Source organism: Penicillium argentinense (assembly GCF_028826775.1).
Source record: "Penicillium argentinense strain IBT 30761 chromosome Unknown utg000009l_segment0_segment0, whole genome shotgun sequence".
NCBI lineage: Eukaryota > Fungi > Ascomycota > Eurotiomycetes > Eurotiales > Aspergillaceae > Penicillium > Penicillium argentinense.
Window position 1 is genome coordinate 946,210 of NW_026622668.1, and position 17,954 is coordinate 964,163.

The 17,954-nt window shown below is 53.3% G+C and overlaps 6 protein-coding genes across 6 annotated transcripts; 3 read left to right on the top strand and 3 right to left on the bottom strand.

Moving 5' to 3' along the window:
* Window positions 1-1,870: 1,870 nt before the first annotated feature.
* On the top strand, window positions 1,871-2,844 carry N7532_007955 (transcriptional regulator family TF; the record flags this gene model as incomplete). The annotated part of the gene is made up of 2 exons (XM_056620447.1): window positions 1,871-2,178; window positions 2,274-2,844. The coding sequence occupies 2 exons, from the start codon at window positions 1,871-1,873 to the stop codon at window positions 2,842-2,844; spliced, it is 879 nt and encodes a 292-aa protein (XP_056471253.1).
* Window positions 2,845-4,425: 1,581 nt separating this feature from the next.
* Window positions 4,426-6,638, top strand: N7532_007956 (uncharacterized protein; the record flags this gene model as incomplete). The annotated part of the gene is made up of 4 exons (XM_056620448.1): window positions 4,426-5,180; window positions 5,237-5,756; window positions 5,815-5,958; window positions 6,015-6,638. 4 exons carry the CDS (start codon window positions 4,426-4,428, stop codon window positions 6,636-6,638), a joined length of 2,043 nt encoding a protein of 680 aa, XP_056471254.1.
* A 221-nt stretch (window positions 6,639-6,859) lies between these two features.
* Window positions 6,860-7,937, bottom strand: N7532_007957 (putative 26S proteasome-associated ubiquitin C-terminal hydrolase; the record flags this gene model as incomplete). The annotated part of the gene is made up of 3 exons (XM_056620449.1): window positions 6,860-7,670; window positions 7,745-7,839; window positions 7,896-7,937. 3 exons carry the CDS (start codon window positions 7,935-7,937, stop codon window positions 6,860-6,862), a joined length of 948 nt encoding a protein of 315 aa, XP_056471255.1.
* A 2,149-nt stretch (window positions 7,938-10,086) lies between these two features.
* Window positions 10,087-11,972, bottom strand: N7532_007958 (putative C6 transcription factor RosA-like; the record flags this gene model as incomplete). The annotated part of the gene is given in 5 exon segments (XM_056620450.1): window positions 10,087-10,262; window positions 10,279-11,162; window positions 11,216-11,443; window positions 11,503-11,805; window positions 11,863-11,972. The coding sequence occupies 5 exon segments, from the start codon at window positions 11,970-11,972 to the stop codon at window positions 10,087-10,089; spliced, it is 1,701 nt and encodes a 566-aa protein (XP_056471256.1).
* Window positions 11,973-12,850: 878 nt separating this feature from the next.
* Window positions 12,851-13,075, bottom strand: N7532_007959 (uncharacterized protein; the record flags this gene model as incomplete). The annotated part of the gene is made up of 1 exon (XM_056620451.1): window positions 12,851-13,075. The coding sequence occupies one exon, from the start codon at window positions 13,073-13,075 to the stop codon at window positions 12,851-12,853; it is 225 nt and encodes a 74-aa protein (XP_056471257.1).
* Window positions 13,076-16,519: 3,444 nt separating this feature from the next.
* On the top strand, window positions 16,520-16,981 carry N7532_007960 (CVNH domain-containing protein; the record flags this gene model as incomplete). Its single annotated transcript, XM_056620452.1, has 2 exons — window positions 16,520-16,652; window positions 16,782-16,981. 2 exons carry the CDS (start codon window positions 16,520-16,522, stop codon window positions 16,979-16,981), a joined length of 333 nt encoding a protein of 110 aa, XP_056471258.1.
* Between the last annotated feature and the right edge of the window lie 973 nt (window positions 16,982-17,954).

Below are 17,954 nucleotides of genomic sequence, written 5' to 3' on the forward strand. Positions count from 1 at the left end.
GGGTAGAGACGGAATCGGCAGAGGGAGGTGATGTCGGGAATACGGGCACCACATGAGGGCTTTATACCGCCGCGGGCAGCGCACGGCAACCCCCAAGAATAGCGTCGGGTCAGAGCCCTGATTCAACAGGATCCGCGTGTCGATGTCTCACTCGCGCGGCTCCACAATCGCCACGACCGGGCTCATCGTGGCTTGGCGTCTGCAGCGGGGGATCGGCAGGGCCGAGAGGTCCTCCGTGCCGAGTTGGCTGATTGGTATGGGTCATACATGTAGCCTGCTTGGAGGCAGGGTAAGCTGACAGCTGCGGTGTTGTGGTGTCTTTGAGTTGACGCATGGATGTATCATCCTATGTCCAGGTGCACCGTGATCGTATTTCAAGACATGCACCAGTGTTGGTACCAGAAAGGTCTGGGATCTGGTCGATCTCATGATCAAAATTTAGTGTAGATATCCCGAGGCGTAAAGTTCATAGCTAGCTCGTGAATCAGGCGACCATAGATTACTAGACAGTCGACTGGGAAGTAAAAAAAAAAACTCTAAGGTACTACTTTAGAGACTGGTAGTATGCATCAGGCATTAATGATATCTATCAGTATGGTTAATCGCAATGAGGGTACACGGTGGTCACTTCTAAATGATACGGCGAGTGACGTAGGAAGCTGACCATAGGGCGGAAAAAGCGAGCGGACGGGGCCATCTGGCTTAACGTTGCCATTCACGATCACTATGTGACCGCCCGGGAGAACATTGGTGAGCGTAGGGGGCAAATTCAGTAAACTATCGTTACTCCACCAGGGGAAGAAGAGTCTCGAGAGATGAGAATTGGAAGAAAGCAATGTGCGCTCGGATGGAGGTGCGGGCGTCAGAAGAACCCCCCGGGACTACTAGGCATGCGGAGGAATTTAATATTTTTTTTTTTTTTAAGCTCCAAAAACATTCAAGGTACTAGTAACGCTACCTGCAGATACTGATCCCCTGCTAGGCACAACTGTATAGTTCAATTTGGCTTCTTTGGGGGCGCGAGACCAGTCGGCGCTAGCGTCGGGATGGAGCCGAGTCGCCGCCCCCACACGACCCTTGGTTGTCGTCCTCTCCGTCCTCCCAAGCCTGCCCCGACAGCGTCGTTCGGAGCATGCACCATTAGGCCGAGAGGCTCCAAGAAGAGCCTTGGGTCTTCCAAGGGCGCCTTCTGCAATGAGCCCTGCTGCAAAGCGGTCAGGTCGCATCGGCAGCACCAAATCCAGGACGGGCTGCGATACCTGCAAGTGAGTTTCTCCTAGACTTTAGGGGACTTCCATATAACAGCGCATCTACAGGGCTCGATGGGTTCGATGTGGCGACGAAAAGCCACAATGCGTGAGATGTGCGAGTACAGGTCGGCAATGTCGCTACAGTGCGGACTCAAGATCCACAGTTGCTCAGTCACCCCCGTTGAAAATGACACTGCCTTCGCACCCCCAGCATGGAGAGAGAGACGTGCGTTTGAATTCTATTTAAATCGGGCCGGCCCGTCGCTCTCTGGCATTCTCGATCTATCTTTCTGGAGAGGCTCCGTGCTGCATATCTGTCGTGGGGAACCGGCCGGCGGTTTGGGATGCTGTGATTTCGCTCAGCACGCTCTATGAGCGACCCTCGATTCATGAATGCCTGCCCTTGCGGCTGATCAACAACCCAACTGCTGTGAAAAATCGGTCCCATCACGAGGCGCTGGTGTGGTACTCGCGCTCTCTGGCTGCTCTGCAGCAACGCATCAACCAGGGCATCAGACTTGAATATCTCTTTGATCAACTGCATTCTCTTCATTGTCATTGAGCTCCTCCAGGGGAACCGCAAAGCAGCTTTGGGTCTTTACATACAAGGAGCGCAGATGATGATGGTCGATGCCCCAGCAACGCCCACGGTGGCTCTTCTCTCGCCCATATTCCGCCGTCTGGGCACGTGTTCCCACATTATGAACAATTGGGTGGACCAGCACTGGGATCTGCATCCCATTGATCATGTCTCGGCCTTTGCAACCGCTGACGACGCGAGAAATACGCTGTGTAGGAATGTTGCAGAGATGAAGGCCCTGGATCTCGACGTGAAAACTCATTGGGCGCAAACAGATGATGCTCGTCGAGATAGTGCACTAATCCTTGCTACCCGTCAGAAATACTTGCAGCAGCACCTCAAACACTGGTATACTATTTTCCTGGCCATAACGTCGCCGCAAAAGCCCAACTTTCAACTCTCAGGCGACGACGTCGATGATCCAAATGCATGACCTATACGAGTGTCCTGATCGAGATCCAAACTTGCTTGAACCCCGATCAGACAGCATACGATGCATATGAAACTGAATTCGCGCAAATCCTAGACTATGCGCCCATTGCGATTGCCTCCACTAGCAATGTCGATGGGGAGCAACCGCCCTTCGTGTTTGAGATGGTGTTCCTTCCCCTGTTCATCACGAGCCTCAAATGCCCATTTCCTCAACTTCGACGTCGAGCACTCCAATTCCTTTGGGAGGCACCACCTGCCCAGGGCTTGTTTATGTGTGGCCCAGCCGCCGATGTTGTGGATGTCAATGTCACCTTGGAAGAAAACCCAGGGATAGTTTCCCGCACTGCTTCTGAAGTGAGCAGTTTACTCGCGCAGCCAGTATGTGTACCGGCTGCTGCCAATCGTACATACTCATTTAGCGTCTCGTCGGAGCAGGACAGCGAAGGGAAGGCCTCGAATTGGCTGCACTACTCCCTCCGACGCCTCGACGATGACGGAAGGGTAAAATTAGTTCACCATACCGTGCCTTTCCTGAGCTTCACACTTCAACATAAATTACGATTGCGACTACGAATACAATAAAAAATCACCGACATCATTACATCATTATTTGACATCCTGTTCGAACCTGTTCGACGATCCGTAAGATACAATGCTGGCCTGAGCGATCGGGCGGCACCGGTTATGAGGGATACCTCAGCGTACGGTAATTTTTGCACCCCTCCTTCTTCAGATGCAGCCCTCGTGTATTCCTCTCCCACCACCTCTCTCGTCGCCAACGGCTGAACGTCCACCGAATGCCATGTGCCATTCACAATGCATCGTGACTCGGCCCTCCCGATCTCACCAGCGTGCCAGGGCCGGCTCCACCACTGTTCAGCCCCGGACCGGTTCCTAAGCTGGGCTGGTCCGCAATCCCCCCAGCCCAATAGATTCGCGGCAGTCCCGTGAAAAAACACAAACAAGAAAGCTTCCCATGGCGCCAAATGATAAACCAATGCTTCCTCTCCCCACGCGACATTGAGAAGACCAAGCCACCTGCGCCATGTATCGAATGTATCGCATTGTCCGAGTCTCGTTGCTACGGACTCGACGCTGGGCACCCACCGGGCCCCTGAAGGCTGATGGATAGCCATGGATAGTCATGGAAGGCGTCCGCGCTCTTATCTCGGGTGGTACATGGCTCTGGGACTCGAGTGGCCCGACTACTGGCGATAGTAGACCGCAATTTGGGGCAGTGACCCTGGAGGCCCTGAAATCTGCCAGATCCGCCAGGCCGCAACGCGATCACCTGAGCCACGCCCGATAAGCGCATTTTTCGCCACTTTTTCTTGCTGCGGACATTGAACTTTCTAAGCTTCCATCTGCGTCCTCTGTCGGATTTCGATTCTGTGCTTTTGTCCGTCGCCAGCTACTGCTTCGCCCTGGGTCTATACCGGCTAGGTTGAACTACGACCAAGGGTCTCGTTGCTCACTGACCGCTGGAACACTTCCGTTCGCTTGCCCCGCGACTCTTTTTTTCTGGGGTTCGAAAATACCCTCCCCCGCCTCCACGGCTGCCTATTGAGTCTACACGTCTTCCCTGTGTTTGTCTCAGGGAATCCCAGCAGGCAGTAGACCGACTTCTGGACCCGTACCCGCCCCCTGCGACCCGTTTGTGCCATTCTTTTGTGGAGTTTTTTGGCGGATGCGCTAGGAGCACATGCCGTCCTTCACCGAGGAACATGCTGGCCCCGATCCCGAAGTAGCAGGTAGGCTTCTCCTTCTCGCACTCCCGGCCCGTGTACTCTGCCGAGTACAATGCCACTTTTAAATCTTGCCCGCGCGACCTTCTACCATCTGCCCCGCCATTCCTGTATGCATCGTCCCTTGCGTTGACGCCCGCCGCCGAAGTGGATCATCTGTGACGTCCGCACCTTTCCTCCGAGCGCACTTTGTCCATTGCCTCTGCCTCTGCCTACCGGGGTTCTAGATCTGTATACTAACTGCCAACGCCCGGTAGATCCGTCAGCCATCTCGGGAACCGGCCTGAACATTCCCTCCTTGCGGAAGGCCCTGTCGAACGGCGCGAATCCTGGTTCTCCACCGGAAGGATCGACGTTGAAACAATATCGAGCCCCCGTGGCCAAAGTGACGGCACGCCCGCCCATCCATCCCGCCCCAATGCCCTCCGCCGTAAGCAGCCAGTCGAGCGTGAAGCTGGAGAATCCGGTGCTGGACGAAACGGATCAGCCCACTAAGACCGAGGAGGATCGACAATTGAGCCTGTTCCATCAAGTGTCGGAATGGCTGCAGCATGAGAAGGTCAGGCGGCAGGCGCGCAAAGCACGCCGGGCTGAGGCTGCCTCTCATGCCGCAGAATGTGTGCAGGAGAGTGCAGAGCGGTCGTCGGAGGAACACCACCGCAGCTCAGAGAGCACTTTTTCCCTTGACAAACTGGAAAAGATCCTCCTCCAGTACGCCGGTGCAAGCAGTGTGGACGGATTGGCACCCATGCAGGCTGTGAAGAAGGTCACTCGTCGCCGTCCGAAGGGTCTTCGTCGAGGCTCTGCCTCCGAGTCCGACTACACAGATGTCGAGGCACAGGTGCCTAGCGTGGAGGCTTTCCTGGACAACTCCAAGACACTTGCTTATACCGGTGGCGCAGGGGAAGAAACGGCCGACAGCAGTTCTTCGTCGAAGCGTTCCAAGGGCCGTGAAGCTTGGGTGACCTTTAAGACTGAGATCCTGCGACTGGCGCATACCCTGCAGCTGCGGGGCTGGCGCAAGGTGTCCATGGAGAACGCCTGCGATATGGAAGTTATCCGTCTCAGCGGTGCCATGACCAACGCTATATATGTGGTTGGGCCTCCCAAGAATCTGCCCCCGCCCAAGACACAAAGCGGTTCTGCGTCAGTGGTCCCAAGAAAGCCACCGCCGTAAGTCAATGTCTCCTCAGATTTATAACTTGAGTCTATCGACTAATTGATATCAGAAAGCTGCTACTCCGTATCTATGGTCCGCAGGTCGACCACCTGATCGACCGTGAGAAAGAACTCCAAATCCTGCGTCGCCTTGGCCGAAAGAACATCGGTCCTCGTGTGTTGGGCACATTCAAAAATGGACGATTCGAAGAGTATTTCGAAGCGCGCCCCCTCACAGCCAAAGAGCTTCGCATCCCCGAAACTGCCAAGCAAATCGCCAAGCGAATGCGCGAGCTTCACGAAGGTATCGAACTCCTCGAAGAGGAGCGGGAAGGAGGACCTATGGTTTTCAAGAATTGGGACAAGTGGGTGGACCGCTGCGAGCAGGTTACCACCTGGCTGGACAATCAACTAGATTCCCCGCAAAACCTTGCGAAGGCCGCCACAGAACCATGGCGCCGACGCGGCTATGTCTGTGGTGTGCCGTGGGCGGTGTTCCGCAAGGCCGTGGAAAACTATCGGGCTTGGCTGCTGGCAAGTTGCGGGGGATTTAGTGAAATCAAAAAGCAGCTGGTGTTTGCTCATAACGACGTAAGTACCCTACGGTATTCACCTTTATGCCTTGAAGATCTTTTATTGATTTGTCCAGACGCAATATGGCAACCTACTTCGAATGGAGCCTGCCACACAATCCCCTCTTCTTCTTCCTGCAAATGAGCATAAGCAGCTCGTTGTCATTGATTTTGAATATTCGTCGGCCAATACCCCTGGATTTGAATTCGCTAACCACTTTGTAAGTTTCACATCCTCGCTCACACTTTGAAGCCTTCTTCTAAATGTTTTGTCCAGACTGAATGGTGCTACAACTACCACGATGAAGAACGCCCATGGGCTTGCAACAGCCGCCTCTACCCTGTCCCAGAAGAACAGTATCGATTCGTGTCGACTTACCTCACTCACCGTCCCAATGTTGGCAATGCGTCACCGCAAGGAACCCCCGCCATGCGTGGCCGTAATGCGGCAGCCATCACTCCCCTGAATCTCGACGACGGCCCCGAGCCTAACTGCCAACAATCGCAGGTCGAAAAGTCAAACGAGGAGGCGCTCGATGCCGAGATCAAGTATCTCATGCATCAGACTCGGTTGTGGCGCGTGATGAACTCGGCCCAGTGGACCGCATGGGGCATTGTACAGGCCAAGATCCCCGGCATGGAGGAAGGAATTGCTGAGATGGCTGCTGCCTCGCGTAATGCCAGCCCCGAGAAGAATGATGAGCACGCCAGCGAACAGGGTGCAAAGACCCCCACCGTGGATGCCGATGTTGACGAGGATGAAGAATTCGACTACCTGGCCTATTCCCAGGACCGAGCCCTGTTCTTCTGGTCTGATCTGCTGGCGCTGAACCTGGTGAATACGGATGATCTTCCCGCGCCCATGGTCGAGCATATCCGAGCTCGGGCTGTTGATTACTGAGCGGGGATTCGTGCATGATCATGAGTTACGAAGTGGATGCCAGTATATAACAAGTTGCTTAAGAGTAAATGGAAATCATCATTATAATACGTCGTATTGAATGCGCCTGCCGCATCTCATCACTGGGTATCTGCAAATCATTTCTAGTGCTATCGACGTCATGCACAGCATATTCCCGGCCAAAGACACATCTCCTGTTGAAAGGTCCTCCAGTCAACACTTTAACCTCGTCGACTCTCAATCTTCTTCTTCGTCTCAGCCTTCGCAGCCTGCACCCACTCATCAAACTTCCCTTCCTTCTCTTTAGCCCCAGCAACCCCCTTGACCATCTCCCCAATAAACCCAACAAAGTTCCACCGCCGCAGCGTATTCTCCCACTGCCACGCAGCCCTCTTCCTCTCCTCACGCTCAAGCGTTTCCGCATCCCCAATCTCGCGCGCCCTCGGCCGCGGGTCCTCCACAACAGCCATGAGGTTGAAATGCGTCTCCCCAGGCGGGTATCTCGCAATCCTCTTCTGCAACACCTCAATCACCTTCTCGGGGAACGAACCAGGATCACACGCCCCATGACTAATTGGATGAGGCTGCAACCCATCCAACTCATACAGCGTCCCATTCACAGGCGTATATGCAATAAAATGGTACACATCCCCGCCCTCCTCATCCTGCGGTCTAGCCGTCTCATCAGCGAACGGACTAGCGCGCGCAAACGCATTATGCGCGGTGCGGATCGCCTCAGAGTTGGAGAGGGCCTCGCCGCGAAGTTCGGGCGGGAATCCGGTCGTGAAGTCCTTGAAGGAGGCGAGCTCGTTGCCGAGGGTGATTGGCGGGAGCGGGTTGGGCGGGTTGTCGTGGTTCAGGATGACGGAGAGAATGGCCTGGGTGCCGCAGGCGTTTTGGATTGTTTGCGCGGCGAAGAAGACATTATTTTCTGTTGCGGTTTCGTCATAAGCTCCGTCGATTGGGGCTTCGGCGCGGGCGCCTGCTGCTTCGCGGGTCCATTTGAAGAGGAAGATTACGCCGTAGACGGAGCTGGTTGTTTCAGTTGTGTCAGTTGTTTAGCTCGGAGCTTTGGGGGTGGAGGTCCACTGGAGGGAATGGTGTACCCGAGGGATCGTATTGTGTCTGCGTCGAGAGAAATGAGTTCTTCAAATTGGACATTTTGCACGCCTAGTGTCTCGATGAGGGAGGTGAATAGACCCTGGTCATTAAGCGTGAGCTAGCTGCTGCGGAGTGGTTGAGAGGGATCGGTCCTACCTCGTCTGACTCGATAGTGCTCCAGCCACCTGTGTCGGCCATTTCTGCCAAGTTATCTTTGTTTCGGTGGATTAGAAGAGCTGGAAGAGAGGAATCAAAACGAAGGGTGTGCTTTGTAGACTTTGTAGAGTTTGTGGAGCTCGATAGCACCGTTGATATCAAGATGCGGAACTTATGTCATGTCACGTGTTATGGTCACGTGTAAATGTTGACACTAAACATGGGGTTGAAAATTAGGCGAGAGGTGTGGTTATTTGGCCAGAGTAGGGAGCTTTCGCTCACATTGCCTTGGATAATAGCTGTTTACTTGGAACCTGGAAAGATATCGAGTCTGTCTATTGTTTTGGGGAGTATTGAAATGGCTGACAAGATATTTGATCATCTTAATGTCCTTTTATTTTTTATTTTTATTTTTTTTCCATCAAGCCCATCTTTTAATGCTTGCATCAAACTTCAAGAAAGTCCTTTTCTGCTTGAAAACAGGCCTGCCAACCTATATCTGCCCGGGGAAACCGAGGGAGGATGAAATAGACCTCCTTTTCGGACAAGTTACAGCGTGCATTCTCCAGGAATTTAAACTTTATTCAAACCTCCATGTTCGAATCTAGAATCACTGGTAAATCAGGCCTGGCTGCTCTTATAAGAATTTTGTGGTTCCGGGGATGATTACTCTACGTCAGTATCACCGATGCCCAGAGAGGATTTTTGGTATGACTAGGGTGTGTGTGCGACCTGAGTTTCTTATCAGCTGTAGAATATGTGCAGTCACATAGTTGCGAACAAAGTCATTGCTCCACGTTCATTTTTTCCAAAGTTCTCAGTGGGGTAAGCACACTTATAAAAAGCTCCTTGGCTTCTAAGAAAGTGACAATTCATCATTCTCGCGTTGACACATTACTCTGCAAAGGTCAAAACGGCCTACGAGTATGAAACGACGGCACCTGCCAAGATCTTCACCAAAAATAAAAAAAGATGCAATCCTGCCAGATCTAGTGTCACACATCTTCAGAAGTAGATTCTCCTTGGCATCGCAACACACAAAAAAGAGTGCCATCGTAGACGCCCATCACGAACACCATGACGGGACCAGATACCAGCCAACCCCTCCAGCACACCCTCCGACGTCTAAAAGCAACCCAAACGAAACGCACGATCGTGCAGAGCCTAAAGAAAAACTGCAGGGATAAATTTAGAAAGCCTAAAAACGGCAGCGATCACCAGCCCTACCACGCCGATCGAGCCCCTTCCTAGGCTTGGCGCGGTGCAGCCGAGGGTCAACTGCAAGGTCCGTTACATCAAAGCAAAGAAATATGCACTAAAAATCAAGATAAAAAACGAAAACTCCATTCCTCCTGTTAGTCTATAATGTTGCTAAATACAGCTACCAACCCTGCACCACGCGAGGAAGCACGATCCAAGCGGGGGAACGGGGGTGCAGCCGCCGAATACGAGGATTCCCATTTACCTTGTTCCTAGCGGGAATTAGCGCGACGGGGTTCAAGTAACGCGCGAAGATGGGGACGCCAATGAGGAATGTGGAGCGTAGTTTAATTTGTTTGGATGAGGCTATTCTTAGTATATGATTCTTTAGCGAGCGGGACCGGTTCCTGGCGATCTTGAGTTTTTCCAATTGTGTGTTGCACGGGACGGAGGGGTTGGTTTTGGGTGAGATGTCGATCGTGCTATGTTTAGAAGAGGGGTCTGGTTGAATTTTACCTATAGTGAGGGGGATGGATACGGCGGATTTCGGAGTGGAGTGGGAATGGAATGGTAAGTAGGCCTTCATATTGTAGATATTATGCGATCCATGATCTGGATCGAATCTATTTCAGACGAAAAGAAATCAGAAATCAGTGAAATAATAGAAACTAGCATACAGATGCTCCAATCATGCCAACGAAAGGTTTGTGAGTAAACCGGGTATATATCACTTAGAAGTCATTTACTTCAGTTTGGGATGGAATTTCCACCAACGCTCATGCTCATACCAAAAAAAAAAACCAAAAGAGGAGAGTGTTAAACAAAGACATCAGTATCAAAACAGAGTCGAGTAGATAGAATGTGAAGAAAAGAGAAAAGATGTTCTCCGAATCCGGTTCCGAAATGTTGTACTCCGAATAAACCAAAGATCCCCAATTTGAAGAGAAAAAGTCGTATTAAAGTGCCAACGGGGTATTTTGTTTTCGTCAAATCATGTCCAGCAAGTCTCGGGGGCTGAGAGGCCAGAGATCCCAAAGGATTGTGTCTGCTGATATAGATCCATGTTGAGACCCAGTGTGGGGTCCGCGCGACTCAGATCGCCACAGAGAACGTCATTGCCGTATGGGGGGTGTGAAGGCTGAAGCTCCTTGGATGGATCCGGCATGGCTAAGACCAGACAGACCGAGTTGTGGATCGTGGTTGTCTAGGAGATGCGGAGAGGGCGGGTACATGGTGTGCGAGGGGGCAGCGGTGACGTAGCCATCTGCAAGTTGGTAGGGAGAACCGGAGCCGGCGACGGTGACTGCGGGAGGAGATTGAAGAGGCGGAGTGTATGCAATATAAGAAGGAGACGCAGATGCGGGAGAGGAGGACGAGGCGATGGGGTATTCGGTCAGGCCGTGGTATGGGCTCGCCGGACCAGGAGAGTAATGCTCGATCGAAGGGTGGGGCGACCAGGCGAGAAGGCTGCGATAGCGTGCCACGACGTGCCGCGGTAAGTCCATCAATGTGATTGCGAGGCTCAACTCTTCGTTGAAGGGATCGTTCGCATTGTGTGCGGCGAGGAGGCGGTACATCTCTTCAATAGGCCCGATGGATAACGCACCGAGATATGCGCCACCCATCTCGGGGTAGAAGCGGTCGAGAACAATGCCGACGGCAAAGTACTGAGAGAGAATGGCAAGTGCACTGGGTTCCGAGTCGCCGCCTCGCAACAAGGAGGTGGGCATCCAGAAAAGCCACTGTCGAAGCACTTGAATGCGCTCAAAGGCCTGTTCGGGAGTTTGTATAGGATAGTCTTTGCGGAACTTTTGCACGAAGTCGACCAGCTCACCGAGGCGTGTGTGGTACTCGGAATTGTGAGAGACTCGTTTACGGGCAATCTGCAGAGCGTGGATAGTCTGGTCAAGTTGTCCCAGGTCCTCATCCAGAGACAGTGAGTAATCCGAACCGCCAAATGCGCGGTGGCTTTCCACAAGCTGTGCCAACTCAGACTCCTGCTTCCAGTAAGGGTACATTGAATCGAGGACAGTGGAAATCCCATGTTGGAGTGATGTCCAACTTTGACTGTTATGGAATTAGTTGGCTGTGCAATCGACATTGTTGTCTGAGAAACTCACCGTTCCGTTGCCTGCCACGAAAGAAGAATGGAAGCTGCCAGGATAGCCTCGCAGTTATCTTTGGAGAATGCGCCGATGGCGGTCTGTAGGCCTCGAAGCGCTGTGACCTTGTGGTGATAAGCAAGCTGCTTGGTCTCCTGGTCTTGCGTGAGGTAGGCGAGGTGCAAGGCTGAAAGAGCCAAGATGGCGTTCATCACGAAGTCGTTAGAAAGTCCGATAGCAAGGAAGCTGCAGATTACGCTATTAGTCTCGCAGATGAGCCGAAAGATTGATTGTAGGGTACGTACTGGGGCATCTTCTGCGCCCACACAGTCGTGGCACTCAACCCTCGCCGATGTAGATCGATGGAAAGTCCGATGATGTGGTGGATCAAACGCAGGTCGACCCGCGAGAGTCCCGACCAGCCAGCTCGAGGACACTGAATCAGCTCGGAGTAAGGAGGGATGCCTGTTCTTTGCCAGTTCTCGATTTCCATCTCGATCTCCGGCGACATCAGCAGGTCAGGCCTCCGCCGTGAAGTGGGGGAGCTGCTTTGGATGGCCGCAACATCTTGGTAGTCACAACGACAGTTGTGCTTGGTGCAATTGCGACTATTAAGGTCGAGGTTAGGTCTATCGTTGGAAGATCCAAAAGGAGAGAAGACATACCATTGTGGGAAGGTCTCGTCGCAACGAATATGGCGCTTCTTGCATGTCTTACATCCATTGCGGGACTTTGTATGGCTCTTGCGCGGAGGGCCACCACCGGGACCGGCCATGGCGACGATGATTTAGAAGAGGAAAGGTGAAGAAACAAAGAGCTCACGCAGACCAGACGGTCTGATGGTCAGAGGGGAAGGTGAGGACGGGGAATTTCGGGCAGGAAGCTGCCCGGTAAGCAGCGTCGATGCACGGTGGGGGAGATAAACCGGAGCCGTGCTTTGGATCAGTAGATATACTCGTCGGGAGACGATCGAGTGAAGATCGCAGCGAGAGCAGAGAGTTTATAAAAAAAGACGTTGATGGACGATCGGCCCAAAAATAACCTGAGGAATGTCGAGGGATGGGGATTCCGCACGTGGAAATACGAGCAGCTGCACGATTCAACTGCTCAAGCCAAGATTTGGGGGCGAATCGAACGGGGAATTCGATGTGAAAAGGACTGGCAGCTAACTCGGGAACCGGGGGACGCAGAGATTGGGGGCGATGAGCAGAGGAGATGCTGTCAGAGTGGGCGATGGGCTGCCTTTGAGTCTGCCAGAGCTTTGGATGGAGAGAATCGCGGCCGACGGTCAGGTGGAGGCAGTCGAATAAGAACCAGAGTGAAAACCCAGGTGGAAATACCAAAGTAGAATAAACTAAAATGAAAAATAAAATAATAAAATTAAAAATCCAGCGAAAAATGATTCATCGTAAGATTAAAGCGAATAATTTCAGACCAGAAATGGATTGGCCCGACGATCGTAGTGTTGAGCCTCTCTGCAGCGACGACCAGGATGGCCCTCACGAGGGCCATGCTGGGCTCCACATGGCGAGGCTTAGTTAATCTCCCGCCTACAAAAGTAACTACTGCTAGTATGTACTAGCTGTACCCAGTGTACTCCTAGTATGACCCAGGGTTCCGAGAAAGGCATGGACAGGATTTGCCTTTCGCAGATTATCCAGCTGCCTCCAACGGTTTAGCTTCGTCCCGGCCGGCTGGAGGTCCACCTGCATGTGAGCTCTCGAAATTCCAGCGAATGGCAAAGGGGTGCATCTCCCGAGGGAAGATCCAGGGATCTCCGATCTCGACTTCTCTCTTCTGCGTGTTTCCAGCGGACTGGTTGTGTGCTCCGTTTGGGAGCCGATGGGCCACCATTCCGCAGGAGTTAGGGTTAGGCATGGGAAAGGGGGAGAGAAGGGGCGGAGGCTGCGTTGCTTTTTTTGGTATTAGTTTTGCTTTTGGGCGTAGATGAGGTACACATTGCATGTAAGACCTTCTGTCACGTGCCTTTTCGTTGCAGTGAGAGTTGGCTGCGATCGACAAAGTCAAGTGCATAGAGCATATTATTACTACCTTGGGGTATTATTATTGCTACACACCACACCGTTAAGGTACGACTAGAGCCCTACCAGAGTACTCTACAGAGCACTCCCACAAAATGCAGCAATGCGTAGTCCTGGCAGGGACCGATCGCCCAGGGGCATGTATATCTGATCGACCAGGATTGCCTCGCAAGGCGCGATCGGAGACCCTGAATGCTGGTGGATCGCAACGTCCCAGGGCCAAACAGCCACCGTATACCACGAAGGGTAAAGGGGGGCGTCGATTGGGTTAACGTGGACCAGACCCGCTCCCACCCGTGAGTCAGACGGCTCGTCACGGACGGAATCGGTAAAGGCAACCGAAATCGCCAGTTCTGACAGGAGAAAGAACGCTGGTCTGGCCGGGGGTGGTTGGGAAACAAGAAAGGGGGGAAGGCAGGAATACCTTCACCTCCGGGGGAACTCTGCAGGTAAGACCGGTCTCTTGGGTCCGTCTCCTCTCCCGCGATCGCGCCCCGACACCCTGGAACTCTGTGTCTCTGTGAAGTTGCTTCTTTTATTTTATTGTTATTTTTATTTTCTAATTTACATTTGTCTCTTTTTGTCGTCGCGGTGGAAGTTACCGATAGACTGGGACGAGAACTGGAGCGAACCAGGTCAACCCTGGCCGGGTGGCACTTTGGCAGGCGAAAAAGGCGTCGGGCAACTCAAAGGGGGAAATGGACAGGGAGTCCGCAGGGTTTCGACAGCGAATCGACAGGGGGATGGGCAATAGAACTGGGCCTGATCGAGAACAATAATCTCTCGTGCCTAGCTGCACCAGTGAGCAGCGAGGGTAGCAAGGGTCGCAGCCGATGCCGATGGGCTGGCTACACAGTGGCAGGGCAAGCGCTGCAGGGTCCAGGGGAGTAAATGTCACTACTGTAGCACTATCGTGGACGATCTGGGGGTACTGTCCAGGGTCAAAGAGACTAGTCTAGCTCGCTTGAAGAGATTCAAGAGCCTCGTGCGCCGGGACCCAGACCAGGGGGGGGGGGGATACATGGAGAAGAGAGCCAGGCAAGATCTCGCTGGTGTGACCGCCAGTTTAACCCTGACAGCCACGTTTTTCTGGGGAGCGGCGTATGTCAGAGTCGGTGTAGCCTCTTGCAGCTGCGGGTGAGGGACGAATGTAGCGTGGTCCATTCGAACAGAGTAGAGGAGATCGCACAGCAGAACAGCACACACGTGGCTCCACGATCCCAGGGTGGTACAATCATAGTCATCTGTGTCACGACAAGACTAGAGTTCCTCCTCTCCATGCTCCGCCCTTCCGCCCTCGGGACAGAGACAAGACAAGCTCGCGGAATCCCTCCCAAAGAGACCAAAGCCAAGACATGGAAGCTTAGGCCAGCGGCGATCGTTGAGACCGCAAGCTGACGAAGCCAAGAGGCCAAGACCCTGCAAACATCAGGCGAGTACGCTCCCTTCCTTTCATGGCGTAGCGGAGAATCCCGTCGGGGGGAATGGGGGGAACCATGGGCTGTGCGCCGGGCAAGCTCGGTTCTCCGCAAGTCGAGTCGACGAGAGGCGAAGTTCGGGTCAGAGGAGAGAGGCATGCTCGAGCCCTGCACGCTGGCTTGGCTCCGATGGTGGCCCTGTTCGGGCCCAGTGGACCAGGTGAGGCTTCGGCACTCGCGACATGGCGCCAGAACGGGGCTAGGGCGTGCAGTAGCGGTTGCGATCAGCACTAGACCGGCGGGTCCAGCTGGGCGAGATTGGCCAGCACCACGAGCAGCAGTTGGGGGCCAAGTCGCGGGAATGAAACTGACAGCCCAACTCTATTCAAGCATGGCTGCCGTGCGAAACGGATATTTCCCATCGTGGACCTGAAACGACACGCCAGGAATCCTTTTGCGCGCTCCACTTCTTTTTACTGGAGGAGGGGGTAGGAAGCGATGCAGGATCTCCTCGGGGGAACTTGATCTCCCGTCCCCACGCACAATCTCCATTCCCGTCTCCATCATTCAGAGGTATCTTACTGGAGTAATGTGTCTGGACATCCCCGTCTCCCGCAGTAGTCTCTCGCAGGTACCAGTACATTTCAAGTCGACCCCGGGGGAGAAAAGCCAAGCCTGACCCCGGTCAGTCATGGGCATGCGAATGATCGATGACGATGGGTTGAATGAGCCCTGGAAACTACAGCTTACCCCAGATGCGCTCGCCAAATAGAAACCAGCGAAAGATGAAGAAAGCACGGCCCACGGGACGCCCACGCTAGCCAACTTTAAGGCGCCAAGATGAGGCCATTCTGGACGAGTGGGCCATAGCCTCTCCACCAGGGTTAGTCTGGGAACACCACTTCTTACAGTAAGTAGGCTCAGTATGGACTACTGGGCCTCGTCGATCCGTCGAGATCTCCATCCTAATTGACAACCGTTCTGTCGGGTACGCTTGACAATGATGTTGGGGGCTGACGATCCCCTAGCCGGAAAGAATTTTAGCGGTGCGAACCACGCTAGTCCGGAGGCAATCATCCAAAGGAAATGATGTTCGAGCATTCTGGACCGTGGTGATGTGACAAAGGTACGGAGAATGCCTGGGCAATGTGCAGGTAGGCGCAGGCAGCGAGATGATGATCAGTCTGGAGGATCAAGCTCGATCCTTCCCATCCCATCGCGATCGTTGACAGCCTCCCGACCCAAATAAAGTATTAGCGTCAACCTTCTTCAGCCACCCCTGCATTCGCCGTAGTCCTGGCCCCGATGACTGTGAAAGCTGCCAGCAGTGAGGCTGAAAACCGCCCTCGCCGTCTGCCGACCATGCATCGCATGGCACCTCCATCCCCAGAGCCATCTCACCCTGCATGAAGTCATGATGACCTTGGCGCAACTTCGGGGATGTCTGCCTGTCCGGCCCGGCTGGCATGAGCTGGCAGTGAAGATAGTCTAAAAGGGAATCCCAGGCATCCTCTCAATCAACTACCCCATCATCATGAGGCCAGCATGATGCAGAGCCACCGCCTCCCGCTGCGGGATGGCCCAACGGCGCACCACCGACACCATACCGATGTCATGGGGCAAGACCCCTGCTCGATCAAGGTCACCTGTCAATCGCGGACATTTGGGGGCTTAGACTCTGGTCTGTCTTCTTTTTCCCTTTTCCTCCTGGGTGCAGGATTACATTTCGAGCCCGACAGCGCGAGATCTTTTGTCGTCTGCCGAGACATCGTCCTAGTCCATATCAATTGAATTGTGTTCTCATTGGAGCTTGCAAGCCCCAGTTCTTCTATTTACCAATCAAGCCGTGAGCATCAGACAGAATGGGATTCCACAAAACCTCCATGGATATCCATATTAAGAATGGACACGTCCTCTGCGCATATTGCCAGCGGCGCTCCGGCGAGGCGACATATTCGGAACTCGATCTGAACAATGTCCTTGGGGCAAAGAAAGGTAAGCCCAGCCGTAACTGCAGAACACAGACACCACAAGAATACTCTTGTTTATTTACCACGTTGAACGACGCATGGCCTCGAACCCCAAATCCCCAACCCCATGGCCAAGAATAACCAGGCTCTGCAGGTAAATTCGCATGGAGCGCCGAGAACTTTACCGACGATGCTTCGGATATCAACCTTCAGTGGGAAGGCCCAGATCGCGAACCATTTTTACACGCCCAGTTGAAAAACTACGAGAATGGCAGCAAGAATGAGGACTGTGTCAACCTTGCGGCGTGCATCAAGAATGAGGATGGGCATCTGCGGTACATGGATTGTTTCTAGGCACATTCTCTACTCTGCTCTGCACGTGCACGTATCGGAGAAGCCGAGAAGCCAGGGGGCCAAACGTGTACAATAAAAATAAAAATAAAAATAGGAGTGTACGTTAGACTTTCTAAACGATGCATGTTCTTCGATTCCTATCCTTTCCTAATGCGGTTGCAGACCATTTCCTTGGGGCACACTGCATTAGTGGTTAGTAGCGTACCGCGTGGGACGTCCTTCGATAGCTTCATGCATGAAGCACGCTGGGAAGACAATCAAAAATAAGGAATACGGCCCCTACCCTTCTTGGGAAAAGAGCGACCGTTGAGGCAGTGCGCGTCCAAAGCAAGTGACACGCAGCTGAGGCTGAAAATGAAACGAGGGTCCACCGTGCAAAAGTCCAAAAGCCGACGAGCCCCTGATTCTTCGAAACGAGCTCAGCGCGTCTCAAGGGGTCCGTCATCTCATCTCCCGAAAACCATTAATCTCAGAAATGGGGGAAAAAAAAGATACCGGCTCATCAGACAGTAAAAAATAGACACCTCAGCTCGTGGGATACCGCCTTTTGCGGCATAGCACGACCCTGATTACCCACGGGTATACCTGCCTTTGGATAGTAAAAGTCGACAGGGGTCAGTTGCCTAGAATAGCCTTAGGGCCTTAGCTTGATCTGCAGGGAGGCCGACTGAAAAAGAGAATCATTCCGCGAGGGAATGTGCCTGGGCATTCGCCATTCGCTGCCGAGGTGATGATTCCAGCGTCCACGTCCATAAGGGGCCCAGCTCACCCTGATAAGCCGAGCCCAATTCCCCTTCACACCGAGGCAAACCGAGACTACTTTCGGAGTGATTCCTGTCAGTGCCCGGCCTGAGCAGGGATGAATGAGTATCGCGCGGGAGGGAATTCCGCGACGTTCGTGAAAAAAGGCAGGATCAGGAAAGGCTCGCGTCTGGCCTGCGTTTGACGTGGGCCAATCATCGGACGAGCGGGA